Source organism: Vigna angularis, chromosome 1, assembly GCF_016808095.1.
Source record: "Vigna angularis cultivar LongXiaoDou No.4 chromosome 1, ASM1680809v1, whole genome shotgun sequence".
In the NCBI taxonomy this organism is placed as follows: Eukaryota; Viridiplantae; Streptophyta; class Magnoliopsida; order Fabales; family Fabaceae; genus Vigna; species Vigna angularis.
Window position 1 is genome coordinate 54735435 of NC_068970.1, and position 16345 is coordinate 54751779.

The 16345-nt window shown below is 30.7% G+C and overlaps 2 protein-coding genes across 6 annotated transcripts; one reads left to right on the plus strand and one right to left on the minus strand.

Annotated features, from left to right (window-relative positions):
• Positions 1–906: 906 nt before the first annotated feature.
• On the plus strand, positions 907–7988 carry LOC108323714 (probable hexosyltransferase MUCI70). 5 transcript variants are annotated; one of them, XM_017556281.2, is made up of 8 exons: positions 907–1178; positions 1593–1708; positions 1855–2034; positions 2873–2950; positions 3045–3244; positions 3375–3790; positions 4493–4677; positions 7534–7988. In XM_017556281.2, the coding sequence occupies exons 2-8, from the start codon at positions 1621–1623 to the stop codon at positions 7899–7901; spliced, it is 1515 nt and encodes a 504-aa protein (XP_017411770.1). In that variant the 5' UTR covers positions 907–1178; positions 1593–1620; the 3' UTR covers positions 7902–7988. The 5 variants fall into 5 exon arrangements, with proteins under 5 accessions (XP_017411770.1, XP_017411779.1, XP_052723718.1 ...); XM_017556290.2 differs by having other exon boundaries at positions 909–1178; positions 1593–1699; XM_052867758.1 differs by lacking the exon at positions 907–1178 and adding an exon at positions 1210–1457.
• A 1598-nt stretch (positions 7989–9586) lies between these two features.
• On the minus strand, positions 9587–14175 carry LOC108322413 (uncharacterized). Its single transcript, XM_017554491.2, has 2 exons — positions 14027–14175; positions 9587–10986 (listed from the first exon to the last, which is right to left on the minus strand). The coding sequence occupies exon 2, from the start codon at positions 10949–10951 to the stop codon at positions 9728–9730; it is 1224 nt and encodes a 407-aa protein (XP_017409980.1). The 5' UTR covers positions 10952–10986; positions 14027–14175; the 3' UTR covers positions 9587–9727.
• Positions 14176–16345: the final 2170 nt, after the last annotated feature.

A 16345-nucleotide genomic window follows, 5' to 3' on the forward strand; every position in this document is an offset into this window, starting at 1 on the left:
TTCTCACTTATTTACAAATAAAATTTAAATACTTATCTTTTTCAAAATTATCAATCTTAATTATTTAATAAGATAATTATAAAAATACTATTAAAAGATAAAATACTTATCTTTTCTAAAATTATTTATTAAACTCTTAATTATCTTAAAATACAATAATAATAAAAAATAAAAATAATTATATGATAATGCCTATTATCATTAACAATATCCAATAATTTCTTATTTGTCTCTAACTCTTTCAGTTTTTTTTATATCTCAAACTCTCTTATTATATTCAAAACTTTCATGCATTGAATTTCAAATAATTCCAAATTTTTTTAAGTGACTTCATAATCATAATACTAATAAAGATTATTTGTGAAACGTTAGCAAACAATCATTATTTTGTCTTTGTTTTTTCTTATGCATTTGGATTTGAACCATAATGAGATTTTCAGACAACAACTTATTATTGTCTTCCTCCACAATTTCTCATAAATGTAATTCTTCTAAATAAGTTTACATTATTATAATTCATAAATTATAATTTTCAATATAAAAGAGTGAAATAACTACTTCTAACAAAATTTCTTTCATTCTAACAATAACTCTTAATTTCACAGTTTAAATTTTTTAAGAATTTTGAAAATATGAGATATGAAAAATATAAAAGAATTGCTTACTTATTTTTATTCCCACAAAATATATATATATATATATATATATATATATATATATATATATATATCAAATATCAAATATTTATAATATACTAATCTTAATTTTTTAAATTAAATAATAATTATTAAAATTGAAAAATATTTAAAACTAAAATATTTCCTTATAAACTCATTTAAAATAAAAAAATATTAAGTAGATATTCTCCGCGCCCCCTGACCCAACCCTCTTATTTTCTTGAAGGGGGAAAACATTAAAGCTGAAAGTAAAAAAAACAAGAGATTATGAAGCTTGAATGATGTTATGATGACCCCATATGAGTGTTGAGGAGAAAACAAAGGATAGATAGAGGGAGATCTGTTTCAGTTTGAAACTTCAACATCTCTTCATTACATTCTTAGTTTCACTTCACGTTTTTTTCTTTTTGGAAGCAATCCAAGACAACATTATACTTTTCACACAGATCTGTTTCTTCTTATCACTGTCAAAAAAACCATCTCTTCGTTCACCACTGCCAGGTACCGATTTGTTCCTCTTTTCCTCCATTGCTTCATTCACAATTGACACCTGATAGTGATGCCTCAACTCGTTGCTCCTCTTCCCATTATTTTTTCAGCTATATGCATCCACACCCTTCTCACCGACACCACCCCTTATCCATATCCACTCATTATACTAATCTTAATCTCCATTTCGGTCCTGCCCTCTTCTTTTTCTCCCTTTGGATCCCTCTTTTCTCTCTTAAAGTTTTGTTTTTGGAAGTTATTCTGATATAATATTTTCTAGGAGTTGATGGGGTAATCAGTTGCTGTGTGGATCAGTTTCCCTTTTTCGTTCTGAATTTAGTTGTTGATAACTTTGGGCATCTTATATTAAGAAAAAATATCATCTTTTTTATTCTAATCTTCCTTATTTTTGTTATACATTGGCAGGGATGATAACTTAAAGCAAGAATCTGATATGGAGGGTGATCTTCAAAGGACTCGATCTCTGCGCCTAAGTCGTAGAGGAGACCGAAGTAATCAAATTCCCGCTAAAGGTGAGGAAGGTTTGTTATAAACTGATTCCGTTCTTTTATCTGTTGAGGAATCGTTCTCTTGTTCTTTTTTTTTTCTCTATTAGGTGATATTACAGTGTGGGAAACAGGTACTTTGGCACTGACAAATAAACTGTGTTTGTTTGTTGGTGATGCAGATGTTGATGTGAGTTTATTTTCTCCGGGGAGGGTATCTCAAGATTACCCCATGAAGATTGTTTGGAAGAAAGGGTTTATTCGATTGGTTCTTGTAGTCGGGATCTTGTGGATGTTATTAATTCTTCTTGCATTATTATTTCATATATGGTCATGCCAAACAACTGTCTCTGTTTTATCAGGTTAGTAAACTTTATTACATTTGGTTACTTCTTGGGAATCTTCTCAAGTTTATCTTTTTTTTTTGGTGAATATGTTTATCTCTTATTGATAACTCTTTTTAATTGTAATAACACAGACTCTTCATCTATCGGACTATTCTTAATGTGATATTTTGGGAGTTGGGTAGAAGGGAGTAAATCACATCATTTTATATTTTAACTTGATTTTTGTAGCTGTCTATGTCTGTTAATTTATTGGTTCCTTGGACTAGAAAAACAACAGGTAAAGAACGTTTCTTGCCATTTATTGTGATGGCATTTAAAAAAGAAACGGTTTGCTAATTCATTTTTCAATGTATATAAGGCTAAGTTTTATGTCTCTTTCTCTCATATTCGTTAGTTGTACTAGTAGCATAACTTTTTTGCAGACAATGGACTTCAAAGGTTAGGAACACTCTTATTTCTAGGTGAAGATAAGAATAGTATATGTATCTAGGTACAGAAAGTTGAATTTAATGTGATGTTCTCTTGTCATGTTTGCCTATCTTTGATGGTATTTTGTATTTTCTAAGGGGAAGTAGAACTGCACTTGTCTTATATTTTATGTATATTTAGATAGTTGAAACTCACTTTGGAAACACAAATATCTTAAATTTGGTTGGTGAGTTTGGGTGCAAATTTGCCATGAGTAGAAATGAAGGATAATAATTTAATGGGAGGTTCTGTTAGGTTATTGAAAGGTACACTTCAAGGAATGCTTGTATAGTAGAAATTTTCATTCTCTTTTCTTTTTTTTCAGAAATTTCAACACCATGATAACATTTCTGAATACTATATCAATTTTCTGCTTAACCTGCAGCTATGTGTAACAGAGATAGCAAGGTTTATACCATGTTAGACACTATGGGACTTGTATCAAAAGATTCAAAACCTCACAGTAAGATTTTAGCAGTTTTGTCTCCATCCCTTCTTTTTGGTCTTCATCAAGTGGTATTTATGTGTTTGATATTGGTGCTACCTATATTCACTAGGATGTCCGATTCCTGTTTCCAATAACCCTGATAGAATAGATATCCCAACTGGAAGAACTCCCAACGAAATTGTCAAAAATTTGTCATATGTTATGGAAGATGAGTTTCCAAGTAATGGAGCTCAATCATCTCCCTTGTTTGGAGGTCATCCAAGTTGGAAACAAAGGGAAGAAAGTTTCAAACTAAAGTCAAATATGAAGGTAAATTAATTAGCATTATATGATCAATTTCATTTTAGCTGCAATTGCTTTACGATTTTGTAAGATTATGTTGTATTTGGCTTGTTTCCCAATTAACGAGTCGTGTTTTCCCATGTGCTCTGCAAACTAGGTGCATTGTGGATTTATCCAAGGTGGTGGGGCTGAAATGGAGCTTGCGGACATAAAATATGTAAAGAAATGCAAATTTGTTGTTGCATCTGGCATCTTTGATGGCTATGATTTACCGCATGAACCATCACATATAAGTTTCAGTTCAAGGAAGCTTTTTTGCTTTCTTATGGTAGTGGATGAGGTATCTCTGAAATTCATGAGGGAAAATGGTACTGTAAAAGAAGACAGTTCTGGTGGAAAATGGGTGGGAATATGGCGGATTATTCTTCTTAAGGATCCTCCCTATGATGAACCAAGAAGGAATGGGAAGGTTCCTAAAATATTAACCCACAGGTTGTTCCCTGAAGCGCAGTATAGTATTTGGATTGATGGCAAAATGGAGTTGATAGTTGATCCATTGCTAATCCTTGAGAGGTACTTATATCTATTTAAGTATTTTATGCCAAGTGTTTTCTGATAAGAGTACCATTTTAAATTTTTGTTACCTGAATGAACATTTAAAGTTTATCCTTTGTTTAGGAAGATATCTCAGAAGGATAAAAGGAGGCATTTTATATTTAATTTGGTAAATTTCACGTGGTCATTAGTTACATAAAAACCTTAATGGATGTCTTTTGTGTTCCCATTTTTCTCTTACTTGGACCTTTTACATTTTGGACCGAAGAAGTTGATACATTATAGACACATAATATTGGTTTGGTAGGGACTTGCTTGTGATGTGTTTGTAGATTTGCTTTAGGGACTTACTTGAAACTGATAAAAATAGTGCATTCTAGCAGAATGGATACCTTTTTTCTTATTCCTGTAGTTATCTGGCTTATGTATGTTTATTTGCAATTGACGCCATGATACATGTGGGTATAACAGCATATCTAGTTCCTTTTGAAAGCTAATTCGCAATGATATTTGTCTCCAATATATAAAACTGGGGATAACTTTGGTTGAGAACATCTATTTCAACAAACAGAAGACAATGAAGCATTGGCATAAATTTTTCCATTGCAGCTTCATGTTAAGAGCATACTGTTGCAATGTTGATAAACTGCTGACCATATCTGTGCATGCTTTTCTGACTCGAGGCGATGATAACCTTGTAAGATTATATTAACTGTGCAGATACCTGTGGCGAGGGAAGCATACGTTTGCCATTGCTCAACACAAGCATCACCGTAGCATATATGAGGAGGCAGATGCAAACAAAAGGCGAAAGCGATATGCTCGACCCCTTATTGATCTCCACATGAAAATCTACTATTATGAGGGAATGAAACCATGGAGTTCAAATAAAAAGACCATTAGTGGTAAGATAGGAAACATGACCTTCTGGTTTTATTTTTTATTTCTACTGTTTGATTTCAATTATTTTGGTAAGAGTAAACAAGATCACTTTTATCCTTACACATTGTTTTGTCATCTTTATCTTAATTTTCTAAATTTGTTCTAATTTAATCCTATACAATAGCATTGATGACAACAATAGCCTTATTTCAATAGTCCAGGTTGACTGCAGGGATTACATGTCACCATTGGATTCAAGGATGTTATTCTCACCATAAGATCCTTTTAAATAATTTCTGTCAATGTCCTGCTTGTTCTCCTCTTTACATGACTAAAATTTATGTGATTTACTCACCTTACTGCATCGTTGCCTCTAGTTTTCTTTTTTGCTCATATCGAAATCATCTTAATAGTTTTTATGTTGTCTTCTTGAAAGGTCTCGCACCAAAATTTTCTTGTGTAGAATTATTCCATACCATCCTGTTCTTGTATAACATTTATCTTATCATTCTCGTTTATTGTGCTCACTCTTTTCTCTTGTCCTGTTGAAGTCCAACATTCACACAGTTGGTCAAACAACAATATTATTTCTTCCGTGCTTGATTGGTACTTTGTATGACAAATAACCTCTAGTGTCTTTTAGTTTTAACCACCCTACATGGATCCTTGTTGTGACATCTTCATTTTAATTTCTCCTTGTTGGAAGTCCTACATCGATTAGATATAAGACAATTTCATAGTATATAAGTGGGTGCAAACCTCACTTTATAAGCCGGTTTGTAGGGCTGAATTAGGCTTAAAGTCTACTTCTTAACATGGTATAAAAGTCATGTTAAAGCCTATTCTAGTGATATTTGTTGTTTGTTGAACATATTATTCTATCCGCTATCGGGTCACTATCGGACTACCTATTAATGTCTAGTCTCACGTTCAAGATGTATATATCTCTGTGTGAGAGGTATGTGTTGGAAGTTTCACACCAACTAGACATAAGACAATTTCATAATATGTAAGTTGGTGCAAACCTCACCTTATAAGCCTGTTTTGTGGGATTGAGTTAAGTTTAAAGTCCACTTTTTAACACTCTTCATTTTGTAATATTGATTCTAGATAGTTAAACTTCAAACCTTATGGTACGATAACTTCAACTTTTACATCCAAGTCATTTTCTTCTTGTCTCACTAAAAATGCAGTGCATATATATTATGGCTTACTTGTTGAAGCAAAAATCTTTGACGGTAATGTTTGTCTTTGTTTAGGTATATTTTCTTTTCTTGAATCTACAATAAAAACTATATCATCAACAAAAAACATCTATTTAAGGACAATCTTTTAGTTGTCCCGGAGAAGCATATCCAAAACTAGATTAAACAAGGAATCAAAATGAAGCATTAATGGATACCTGTCCTTATGAAATTCTTAGTCTTACCTTTAAAAGTTCTCAGATTAGTTGTTATCTCACCTTACATGCCTTATATAGCCTGAATATAATCTATGCAAACATACTCCTTTACCTAAGCTTTTCACAAGATTTCTCTTTGCCACTGGATCATATATGCCTTTTTCAAGTCAAATAAAATTCATTTGTGAGTCTGTTTTCTTGCTTTTCACTTTGATGGTTTCTCTTAGTCTAGTGATCCTGAGACTAATCTTTTTGTGATAATGTAACTGTCGCCAACCTGACGAGCTTTTACATACAAAGAGGATCAAACAAGGTTCCACACTACTGTGACCAATCATTTCTCTTTTCTTCTTTGATTTCTTTTGATCAACCTCCGTAGAGGTTAAATTACTTGGATTGTAAATCTCCTTGACCTCAATACCAATTGATTCTCTTCAATTCTAGTCTCTTCTTAGTTAATGAGTCAAGTGAATTTTTGTTCTCCAATATAGTTTCAAACATCGAAAAAAATACCTTCAAGACCAGTACTATTATTATGTTCACCCTCTTAATGGTTTCTTTGCTATAGTAGGTCAAATTTTGTTTGTTATCTTTGATTTCTAATCTTTCACATTGCAAAGAAACCATTGCCCATCATTGAAAATTTTGTAGAAATATTTTTCTATTTCTCTATCACATTTTGATCTATAAACAAAACTTTTCTTTTTTCATGCATAATTTTTCTTACTTGGTATAATATTTGATTTTCTTACTCAACTTTCCATCTCTCATCTAGCCTTTTGATACTTTGCCCAAATTTCAACGTTATTGACCCTATGTAAGACCTTAAGACCCTCTATTTTGTTTCTCACTTTTTTTTGAATATTTTTATTCAACCACCCACATTTCTTAGGCCAGTCCAAAACCTTTTTTATTCATCCAAAACAAGACTACTTTATCAACCTTTCTACCCTTTGTAGACATGTCTTGTGATTCCAAATTTTTTCTCTCCTGTAGCTTCCTCATAGAAGTTAATCGTTTATCACCTTTATGCTACCACCACTTGATTATTGGATTTGTAACCTTTTAGTTGGCCACTAAAACAAACATCAAATTCAAGATCCTATGTTGTGTGTAGAAAGACTCTTCCGGAATTACTTTGCAATCATTGTAAACTCTTCTTATGAGAGCTCCTTGTAAAGTAAGAAATCAATGTGCCCAATTGACAAAAGAATCCTGTCAACAAATAGCCTGTAAGGTTAAAAAATGAAACGTATGGGAATTGTAAGAAATCTAGTTCTCTGATGACTTCACTGATCTGTATGGTATGCAAATGTTGTGGTTTATGTTTAATTGTTAGAAATAGTGTAATGTAAAATTTGAAAATTATGAGCTGAGTAGTGAAGAACATGGATTCATTAACTAAGATGTTCTCTCCCACCTGTCTTCATAGTAATTGTTGGTGATGTGATGTAGTTAACATATGATAATGTTTCAGATGTACCAGAAGGAGCCATTATCATTCGGGAACACACTAGCATGAGTAACTTGTTTAGCTGCTTGTGGTTCAATGAGGTTCATCTCTTCACACCAAGAGATCAACTTAGTTTTGGGTATGTTGCATACAGATTGGGGGAATCATTCAAATATTTCATGTTTCCCAACTGTGAATACAATTCACTGTTTGTGTTGCACCCTCACACAAGAGAGCACTCTTCTCCCATAGAATGGGTTAAAGACTTGAGTAAACTAAAGAATAGCAGTTTAAGAGAAAGTAGGGGAGGGCTAGGCTTGTTTACCCCTTATCCTGGGGATCTTCATTCTGTTGTTCTGCCAAATGTAACAAGAACATCAAAAGCAGGCTGATTTTTTGTTTATTGTTTTAACATATATTCATTTTGGTATGTATTTTGCTTAATCTTAATGAAAGTAAGATAAAGCTCTTCAAATTTATTCAGTTTTAAAGTAAAACGCCTTTTTATAGGTCTGGTTGAAGAAACTCTAACATAAACAATTGTACGAGTTAAAATAAGGGAGAATGATATTATGTATAAATTAATTTCAGTTTTGAAATAAGTTAATTTCAATTGTTCTTTTTACTGTTATCTTTTAATAGGGTCTGTAGTACCTTACAGCAATTTTATAGTTACTAATGAAGAAAGGTAATGGGATAAGACAAAATTAAAATGTTCAAACAAATACTGATGGAGTCTATGAATGTGTTTATGTGTGTCTCCGTTTTACATGTGTGTTTATTTTTCAAAATTAAAAATTTGAAGTGTAAAAGGACTCGAATTCATTAATAAAACATGAAGATTTAAATCCGTGCAATTTAAATCCGCACTTTGAATGTGTCATACCATTTGTTAGTGAACTAAATTTAAGTCTTTAATAAATATTAGTGAAAACTAAGTTAGAAAAACTTCGTAACCAGATTTCTTGTATCCACATGAAATAACCCTCTATTTTTTATGATTTTTCAGAGAGAAAAAAAGGTTTTCAATATTTCTATAATTTATTTTATGCTGTTACGATGATAACAATCTAATATAATGATAGACTCGTTTGTTTTTGTTAACAAAAAAAATTTTAATGACACCGAACACGTTTATGTTATTGTTTAGAAATAACATATTGTGTGATTGTGTGGCGCATACTAAATTTCTTTGATTACTTTAAATTTTGTAAACTGCGTAATTCCAAAAACACACGAATGTTCAACATTAACATCCGATTAGAAAATTTACATCTCTAAAATTTTGATATATTGAGTATTTAGCAAGGCATGTAATGGAATAAAGAAATGGATAAAAGACAACTTATTATACCTATAAAGAAGAATTCAAAAAGTCAACAAAAATAGATTGAATGAAATTATTAACAAAGAAGAAGCACGTAGGGGACTTGAAAAGGTTTCATTTTTAGTTGGCTAAATATTATTAAAGAAAAACACGTACATTAGGGCAATTGAAATTTTATTTTATTCCTTTTAGACAGAACATTTTAATTATTATTAATAATTCAAAAATATGAACGAAATGTTAAAATGATAGAAGATGACATCATTCAAGAAATTGGCAAATGCATACATGGATTGTTTACCTTCTAAATTTGGTAAAAATTCACTTGTCATTCAAACCATGAAAAGTTATTGAAGAACAAATGCAATTTCAAATCACCTAACTTATAAGAAGAGAGGATTCTTTTAGAAAAAAAGTAATTGGCAACATCACGAAAAAAAGTTCAGAAAAATATGCAAGTGAATAATAGATATGGGATTTCACTTTTGACATGTGATTGTACAAATTAAATTGAAAATATTTTCTTAAAATCCATTGAAACAAATGATGCAATTAAAGTTTTTCAAGCAAATTATTGGACGAGACAACATCATGCCAGATGTGACAAATGATGCTGCTATAAATTGTGGTAATAAGACAAGTGTCAGAAGAGAATTAAATCATGTTGGTGTCTAGAATTTAGAATGATAGTTGAGGGGTAAGATAGTATCTAGAATTTAGATGAATATTTTGTAACTGCTACCGATCTAATTTAAGAAACTCAAATAAAAGGATTTCATTGAACCAAATATCTAATAAAACGAGTTTAATGATAGATGGGTATCTCCATGAGCATATATGGATAGCAGAAGTAAATATTTATATGAAAGAGTGTTTGGTATCTATTGGCACTCATCGTTGGTAGTAGTTGTTGTTGGTGGACCATCTTTGATCACGCCAACGTAATTGACGACCTGGGATCCTTCCAGATGAAGAAATGTCGCTCTGGGGATTAGTCTGAGTACCTTGTGAGGTCCGAGGCATCCTTGTTGAAGATGTGACCTCTGCGCTGAGGTCTCTATAAAACTGATGCTCCTCACGAGGTGTTCTTAAAGATGATAAATTTGTCCTCCATCTGGCAGTTCGATTAGCCTCTGCCTCCAGATCACGGGATGATAGAATTGGAACATTGGTTCTCACTCTACTACTCCTAGCAATTCTCTCCAGTTGATGCACTGAAGGTAAATTGGATCTCCATCTAGCCGATTGATTTGCCTGTGTATGATTTGATACCCTGTGCGTTATTCCAGACCTTCTGTCATATAATGGCACTCTGTGTCTGGAATTAGTTAACAAAGTAGCCATTCGGCTAACATCTTCAATAGAGATAAAGATTTCATACAAGAATGAGGACATCAAGTCAGCAAGACCCCCCGTCAGAATGGCGTTTCTATTGTATTCAACACCAGAACCTGAATGGATTGAGCTAAAAAGATCTTCCAAGCTCCTTTCTTGTTCCATCCTTAACCAATCGCACTGACGCGAGGGATCCACATCTGATGGCCGAACAGAAGGATGCTCGGACCTAGCATGCTTCCTGAGTTCTGGGTATGTCCCTTGGAATTCACAAGTTTCAGAAGAACAACTCCTTGGTTTTGAATTCATATAGCTTCGAGCAGGATCCAAAAGCATATATCCATATATTTCTCCTCGGCAAAGAGGGCAAGTGAGCTTTGGTTTTAACTGGCTCCCAGGATGAGATGGGTGCCCAGGCTCTGGCTGAACTTCTCTACCATGAGATACTCTGCTTGCGGCAGGAATTTCTTCCAGTACTTCTGATGAGAGATGAGAAGCAAAGGACTTGCAAAACTGGTCAAGGCAGTTGGAGTGGCGGTAACTGGTATTGCACATATAAGGACGGCAGCCCTTCTCGTGGGAAGAACATTTCAAAAGAACACCATTATGAGGAGGTTCCATGCAAATAGGACATCTAGCTTCTTCCCATTCTTTCATTTCATCAACTGATCCGGACAAATTCGTAGGCTTACGCATGTCAATATTTTTGGAGGTGGATGGGTAAGGAAATGATCGATTGCAATCAGTAGATGGGGACTTCACTCTTCTAACTTTTGGCATTTTGAAATTCAAGATGCAGTAGCTAAACACAAGATCTGTAACATTTCAAACAATCAAAAAGTAAATGGATTACGTAAAGAAATACCGATTGTAATTCAATAATTAAAGCATAACAAGCTCTTTATTTTGAAAAGGTCCACTCTTCACATCATTAGAATTCTCTACCTCTTATCCAACCACTATTTGTTTACAAGATTGATTCGTATTCACAAATATTACGATTTTGAAGATTGCGTCCATTTACACGATTAGTTGGACCTAGAAAAGGTGCAAATTGACACCACCAATGACTACTGCCCAATGACCATTGATCTAAAACAATAATATATGGTGGCATCGTGTATCTGTTCATTAAGATATCACTTCATAATCAAATCTATTTTAGACACACTAAAAGAGGATACCATGCTTGTCACTGACAACATAAAAGACAATCGTAGCATTTTAAAATTTCAGAATATTGCCTACTGCTGCCCAAAATGTCAGTTGCTTCAGATGCTCTTCAGGAGAAAGACAAAAACTTAGTAGATTTTGATACGACATAAATTAAACAAAAAGTCAAATGCATAAAATTTTATAAATTTTAAAGAAATGAGAAGGTACAGAAAACATCAGAAGATATCACACAATTGAGTTTTCCAGTAAATCTCATGGATCAAAAAGTTAAAACTCTTCATTTTTCTTATCAATATTAATGCAACTTTAGACATTAACAAGCTGTACATGCCCATAATTCCTTCATATTTCACAAACACGAATGAATAGCATATAAAAGTTATAAACAGAACATATAATAAATACTTGATCCGAAAAATTATGCCAGGGAACTTGTATTAACAACAATTACAAACTAATTAAAACAGACTAAAGAACTTCATTTTTGTTAATAGATACTTAATACTGAAGAGCACCGTTCACCTGAAGCAGAAACATTAGCAAGAAAACATAGATCCACAAGGAAAAAAACACATGTTCAAACTTTTACTACAATTTCAAAGTGCACTAGGAGATCCTGAAATTTGATTATTTACTAGAGATATCTACTGCTAATGCATGTCTCCAACAAAAGCCTCAAAATTTAATTTTACAAGGTATACTGAACAATAGATATTTTTTGTGGATAATATTGAAGTGAGAATCAAAGGAAGAAAACCAAAGCTTAAGAACTAGTGGCTCTGCAATAGATGAATTGGTATGACAACATACAGCAACAACCAGCTTTCACTTTTCTCATGACAAAAAACAATATACCCAAGACAAAAGAAAACAAAAAATCATTGTTTATTACATAAAAAAGACACAAACAACACTCAGCATTCTTCTAAAACAATTCTTCATACCCCTACAAAACTGTTATTTGATATACTATAATGGCTTCATCTAGTTATTGGTCTATCATGGCAAAAACAGGAAAAAAGGGAGGAAAAGCTATCAACACCAACCGAAAACAAGGCTGCAGAACTAAACAAATGTTGGAAATTCAAGAGCTTGTTTGAAGTCCAACATAGTTTAAGAATGGGTTAGATGAAGAAAATATAAGAAAACAGACCCCTATACCCAATTCCTTAAGGTTTTGGGTGAAGAATGGGTGTCATTTGATGTTCACTCCTGTAGTCTATTGCTAGGCCCAATGGTTACTTTCCAGCTCCCCTGAACCCCAATAATTAACAATTTGGAGGTTCCCTCTCTTAGATGTTTTTTCCTAGCCTTTACAGCCTTTCGGAATTGCATATACCCAATTCAGAAATATAGTTTATTAATAAGCATAATTTTATTGAGACTTTGAATTTGGTAGAAGCTTGAGTTATAAAGGAACTGGCATAAAGGAAGTCCAAGGCAGAAAGCACCCAATAGGCACTAGGGACTTTTAATACCTCAAGGCAAGAGGTAACAAAAAAATACACATCATACTGGATAAGTTAACAATACAAAAAGAAAACAAAAAGATATTTGACTATATACTGTGATTTTCCACAAAACTAACAAATTCAGCATAATAACATCACAATAGATGCAAAAGAGTATGATGTTCAACTAACAGAACTCTAAGACTCCTGCTGATGAGGGTCCCAGAAACCAACAACTAGTTATTGTTTTAGCATCCTAAATATTTTACTCCCTTTATCAAGTTAGACAACTGATATTCACAGGTTTTTATCACTGTAATCCGATGAACCATTCTAGTGTTGTCCCAATGTCTTAGGTTTTTTTTGGTGTCTTTAACTTCAATTAAGAGAATTAAAACTCCTATATTATTTTATTCTATAAACTTCTCAATTTTTCAGCTAACTCAAATATGAAAGTTTGAACTTTAGATTCTGCTTTTCCACATAATCATTTTTTTAACTTCGCACACTTTGGTCTTCCAACCACCAAAAGTTTATTACTCTTGACAAAGTACAGACACAAAATTGATAACTCTCTAGGATGAAATTCTTACTTGGGGACAACAGTACTAACATGCATGTTACTGGTACCGATAGTCTGTTATTCTTACATCCATGTTTCCCATATAATGTATTCTTTAAACATAAGGACATTTCCAATGTAAAGTGCCCCCTTCTAGTACGGAGTAGCTTTAGTGTTAGAACATGAGATTCTTAATTCTCGGTACCAGTTGCATCGTTAAGATTATTTGCTGAGAAGCCCATGATGAAATTGGAAGTATTAATCCATTACAAAGAAATTCAATCAATTGGATTTCATTGCTTGCCTTCTTATCTTTGGGAAGTAAGAACCACAGTTAGCGAATCAGACTCTAACTGAGTAACAGCTCAAAAATCTTATCTTGAAGAATGCAGAGCACATTACGAACAACAGAAATGGACAAAAATGAAATTAAAAAAAAATATATATGCTATACAAATGTTTCAAGATTGCATGTTGCAATTGAATTGTTCCTTAATCAGGCAAATACGTTTAAAATTTGACAGTAATTGGTCTAGCATAAAGAATCGAGCCAAACTCTGACCTAATTTGTGTAGGCAGCATCAGAGATGAATAGAAGATCAAAACAACAAGGAAAATGAATAATATTAATTTGTAGAATGAGAGAGAAAAAAGAGTAAGGGTAACCTGAAAGTGGCGGTGGAGAATACAGCTATTAGAGATCAGGGATTAGCAATGAACAGCAAAATAAAAAGGGTTCGTTTCTTTCGGTTTTGAAATTGAGAGTAGAAACCAGAATTTTCCAATTCCTGATTCGATTTAAATGGAATTTAAAAGTACATTTAGGTGGCTATAAACTTATTCAGTTGGCATTTCCTTGTGTAGTCATCTTTTTCTTTATTATATTGTAATAATAATAATAATTATAATAATAATCCTAATTAATTAAATTCAAGTTTATGAACTTATGTATTACTAGATACTCAAAATTTTCATATTTTTTCAATTAATTCTGTAATATATATATTTTTTTGTTTGGATAAATTGATTATAATTATCTTCCTTTCTTATCTTTATATTCAAAAGATGTGTTGTAAGATGAATAAAAAAAAAATTTAAACACCACATATTCAATTTTAAAAAATATAAAAATATTGAATATTAAATAAAAATAAATTTAATAACAAATAAATTAAAAATTCATAAATTTATAAAAAAAGTTAAAACTTAATTAATCCTAATAATAATAATAGTCTCCATATTTTTTATCATACAACCTAATGATATTGTAATACTATCACAATCTTATAAAAGAAAAAAAATCTACATAACACATTTAAATAAATTAGAAAATACAAAAATTTAAAACTGAAAAAAATGTAAATGATAATTGTATTTTGAACAAAAAAAAAGTTATTATTATTTTTTAAATAATATCATATTAGATATGTGAATTTTGACATCACACAATCTATCAATAATTTCATATCACATGAAAATTTATTAAAATAAATATATAAAAAATAAAACATAAAATTACACTAAATTTATGATAGAATTTATAATTTATTATACACAAATAAATTATATTTATTATAAAAAATCTAAATAAATATATAAAAATAAAATATTAAGTTACATATATTGTTTTTTATAAATTAAAGTTAAATTAATTAATTTATTATCGTAATAGTTTTTTCACAAAAAAAAACATAAAAAATTTTAAAGTGCAAAACCGTACATAAATGCGAAAAATGTCATTTTTTTTAAAGCTCTAAAAATTTACTCATTAATAGAAAAACCATAATAAATTAAAAAATAATTACTCTTATAAAAGTTCTTTCTTCTAATATATTCAAAAATATAAATAGTTTCATAAATTCACTGTAAATATAAATATGTATTTTAGAAAAAATAAAAAAAATACCAACATATTCATCTCAACTTCTCTTAAAATAAAATTACCTGAAACCAAAGAGTATTATTAACTTTTTCATACTGAATCCATTTGTGAATTTTCATTTGATGTGGTGGACTAATTGGTGACAGGATATATTCCAAACAGATCTTTTTTATTATATAAAATTTGATCAATTGCAGTTTCTCATCTTGATCTCGTAGGGACTAATTGAGAAAACTTTTATACATGCAACCTAACCAAAATTATAAAATAATAATACTATTAATCATATAATTATTATTTAATTTCTTTCATTATATTGTTAAAAACTATATTTTAAAATGATAAATTATTTGACTCTTTAAAAACCTAAAAAGGTGAGATACTTTTATTGTGTTTAAAGAATAATTTATCCAAACCCATATACACCTTTATATACTTTACGAAAAATGTCTATTTAAAAATAAAATTTCAGTAATGTGGCTCACAAATCAATTCAATACTTTTATAATCATATTAAAAATAGACAAGTGTTTTGGAATTTGGAAATATATTTCTCATATCCTCCTGAAGTAACCAAAAGATGATAAAAATATAATTTTATTAAATAGACATACAAATAAGAGTAATTATATATTCACTCAATAAATTCAAAAAAATAAACATATAATTATTTTTAACCATCGTTATTGTATTTAAGCATATATTTAAAATTAAATTAGGAAATTATTATAAATAACTACAAATATTAAATAAAAAATATTTAACATTTTTCATAAATAAAATATTGACGTAACAATTTATCACTACTTGCATTGCATTACTATTTCTGTTAAAAATGGGTTTTCATGATTAAATTCAAAATTTGCAAGGAATATAGTTTTAAAGAAAACGAAAGTTATCATTCCATTATAATTTAGAATATTGATAAATTTTCTAAAATTAATAAAAAGTAAATTTGTAACGTCTAAATCTAACATGTTTATACTATTTAAATGTTATTACAATTTAGATATTAAAATATTAAAAAAACACATAAGCTTATTTATAGTTCTCATTGAAACTCAAAATAATTTCACAAAATATATATTACTTTTTCAACAAAT

What these genes read in the sequence shown, in the direction of transcription:
- LOC108323714 (XM_052867758.1), top strand. An exon ending in AACTGTCTCTGTTTTATCAG is followed by an intron (nt 2,035 to 2,872) that starts GTTAGTAAACTT and finishes CTTAACCTGCAG; the next exon opens with CTATGTGTAACAGAGATAGC. An exon ending in AACTAAAGTCAAATATGAAG is followed by an intron (nt 3,245 to 3,374) that starts GTAAATTAATTA and finishes TCTGCAAACTAG; the next exon opens with GTGCATTGTGGATTTATCCA.
- LOC108322413 (XM_017554491.2), bottom strand. Translation starts at nt 10,951, where the DNA reads ATGCCAAAAGTTAGAAGAGTGAAGTCCCCATCTACTGATTGCAATCGA.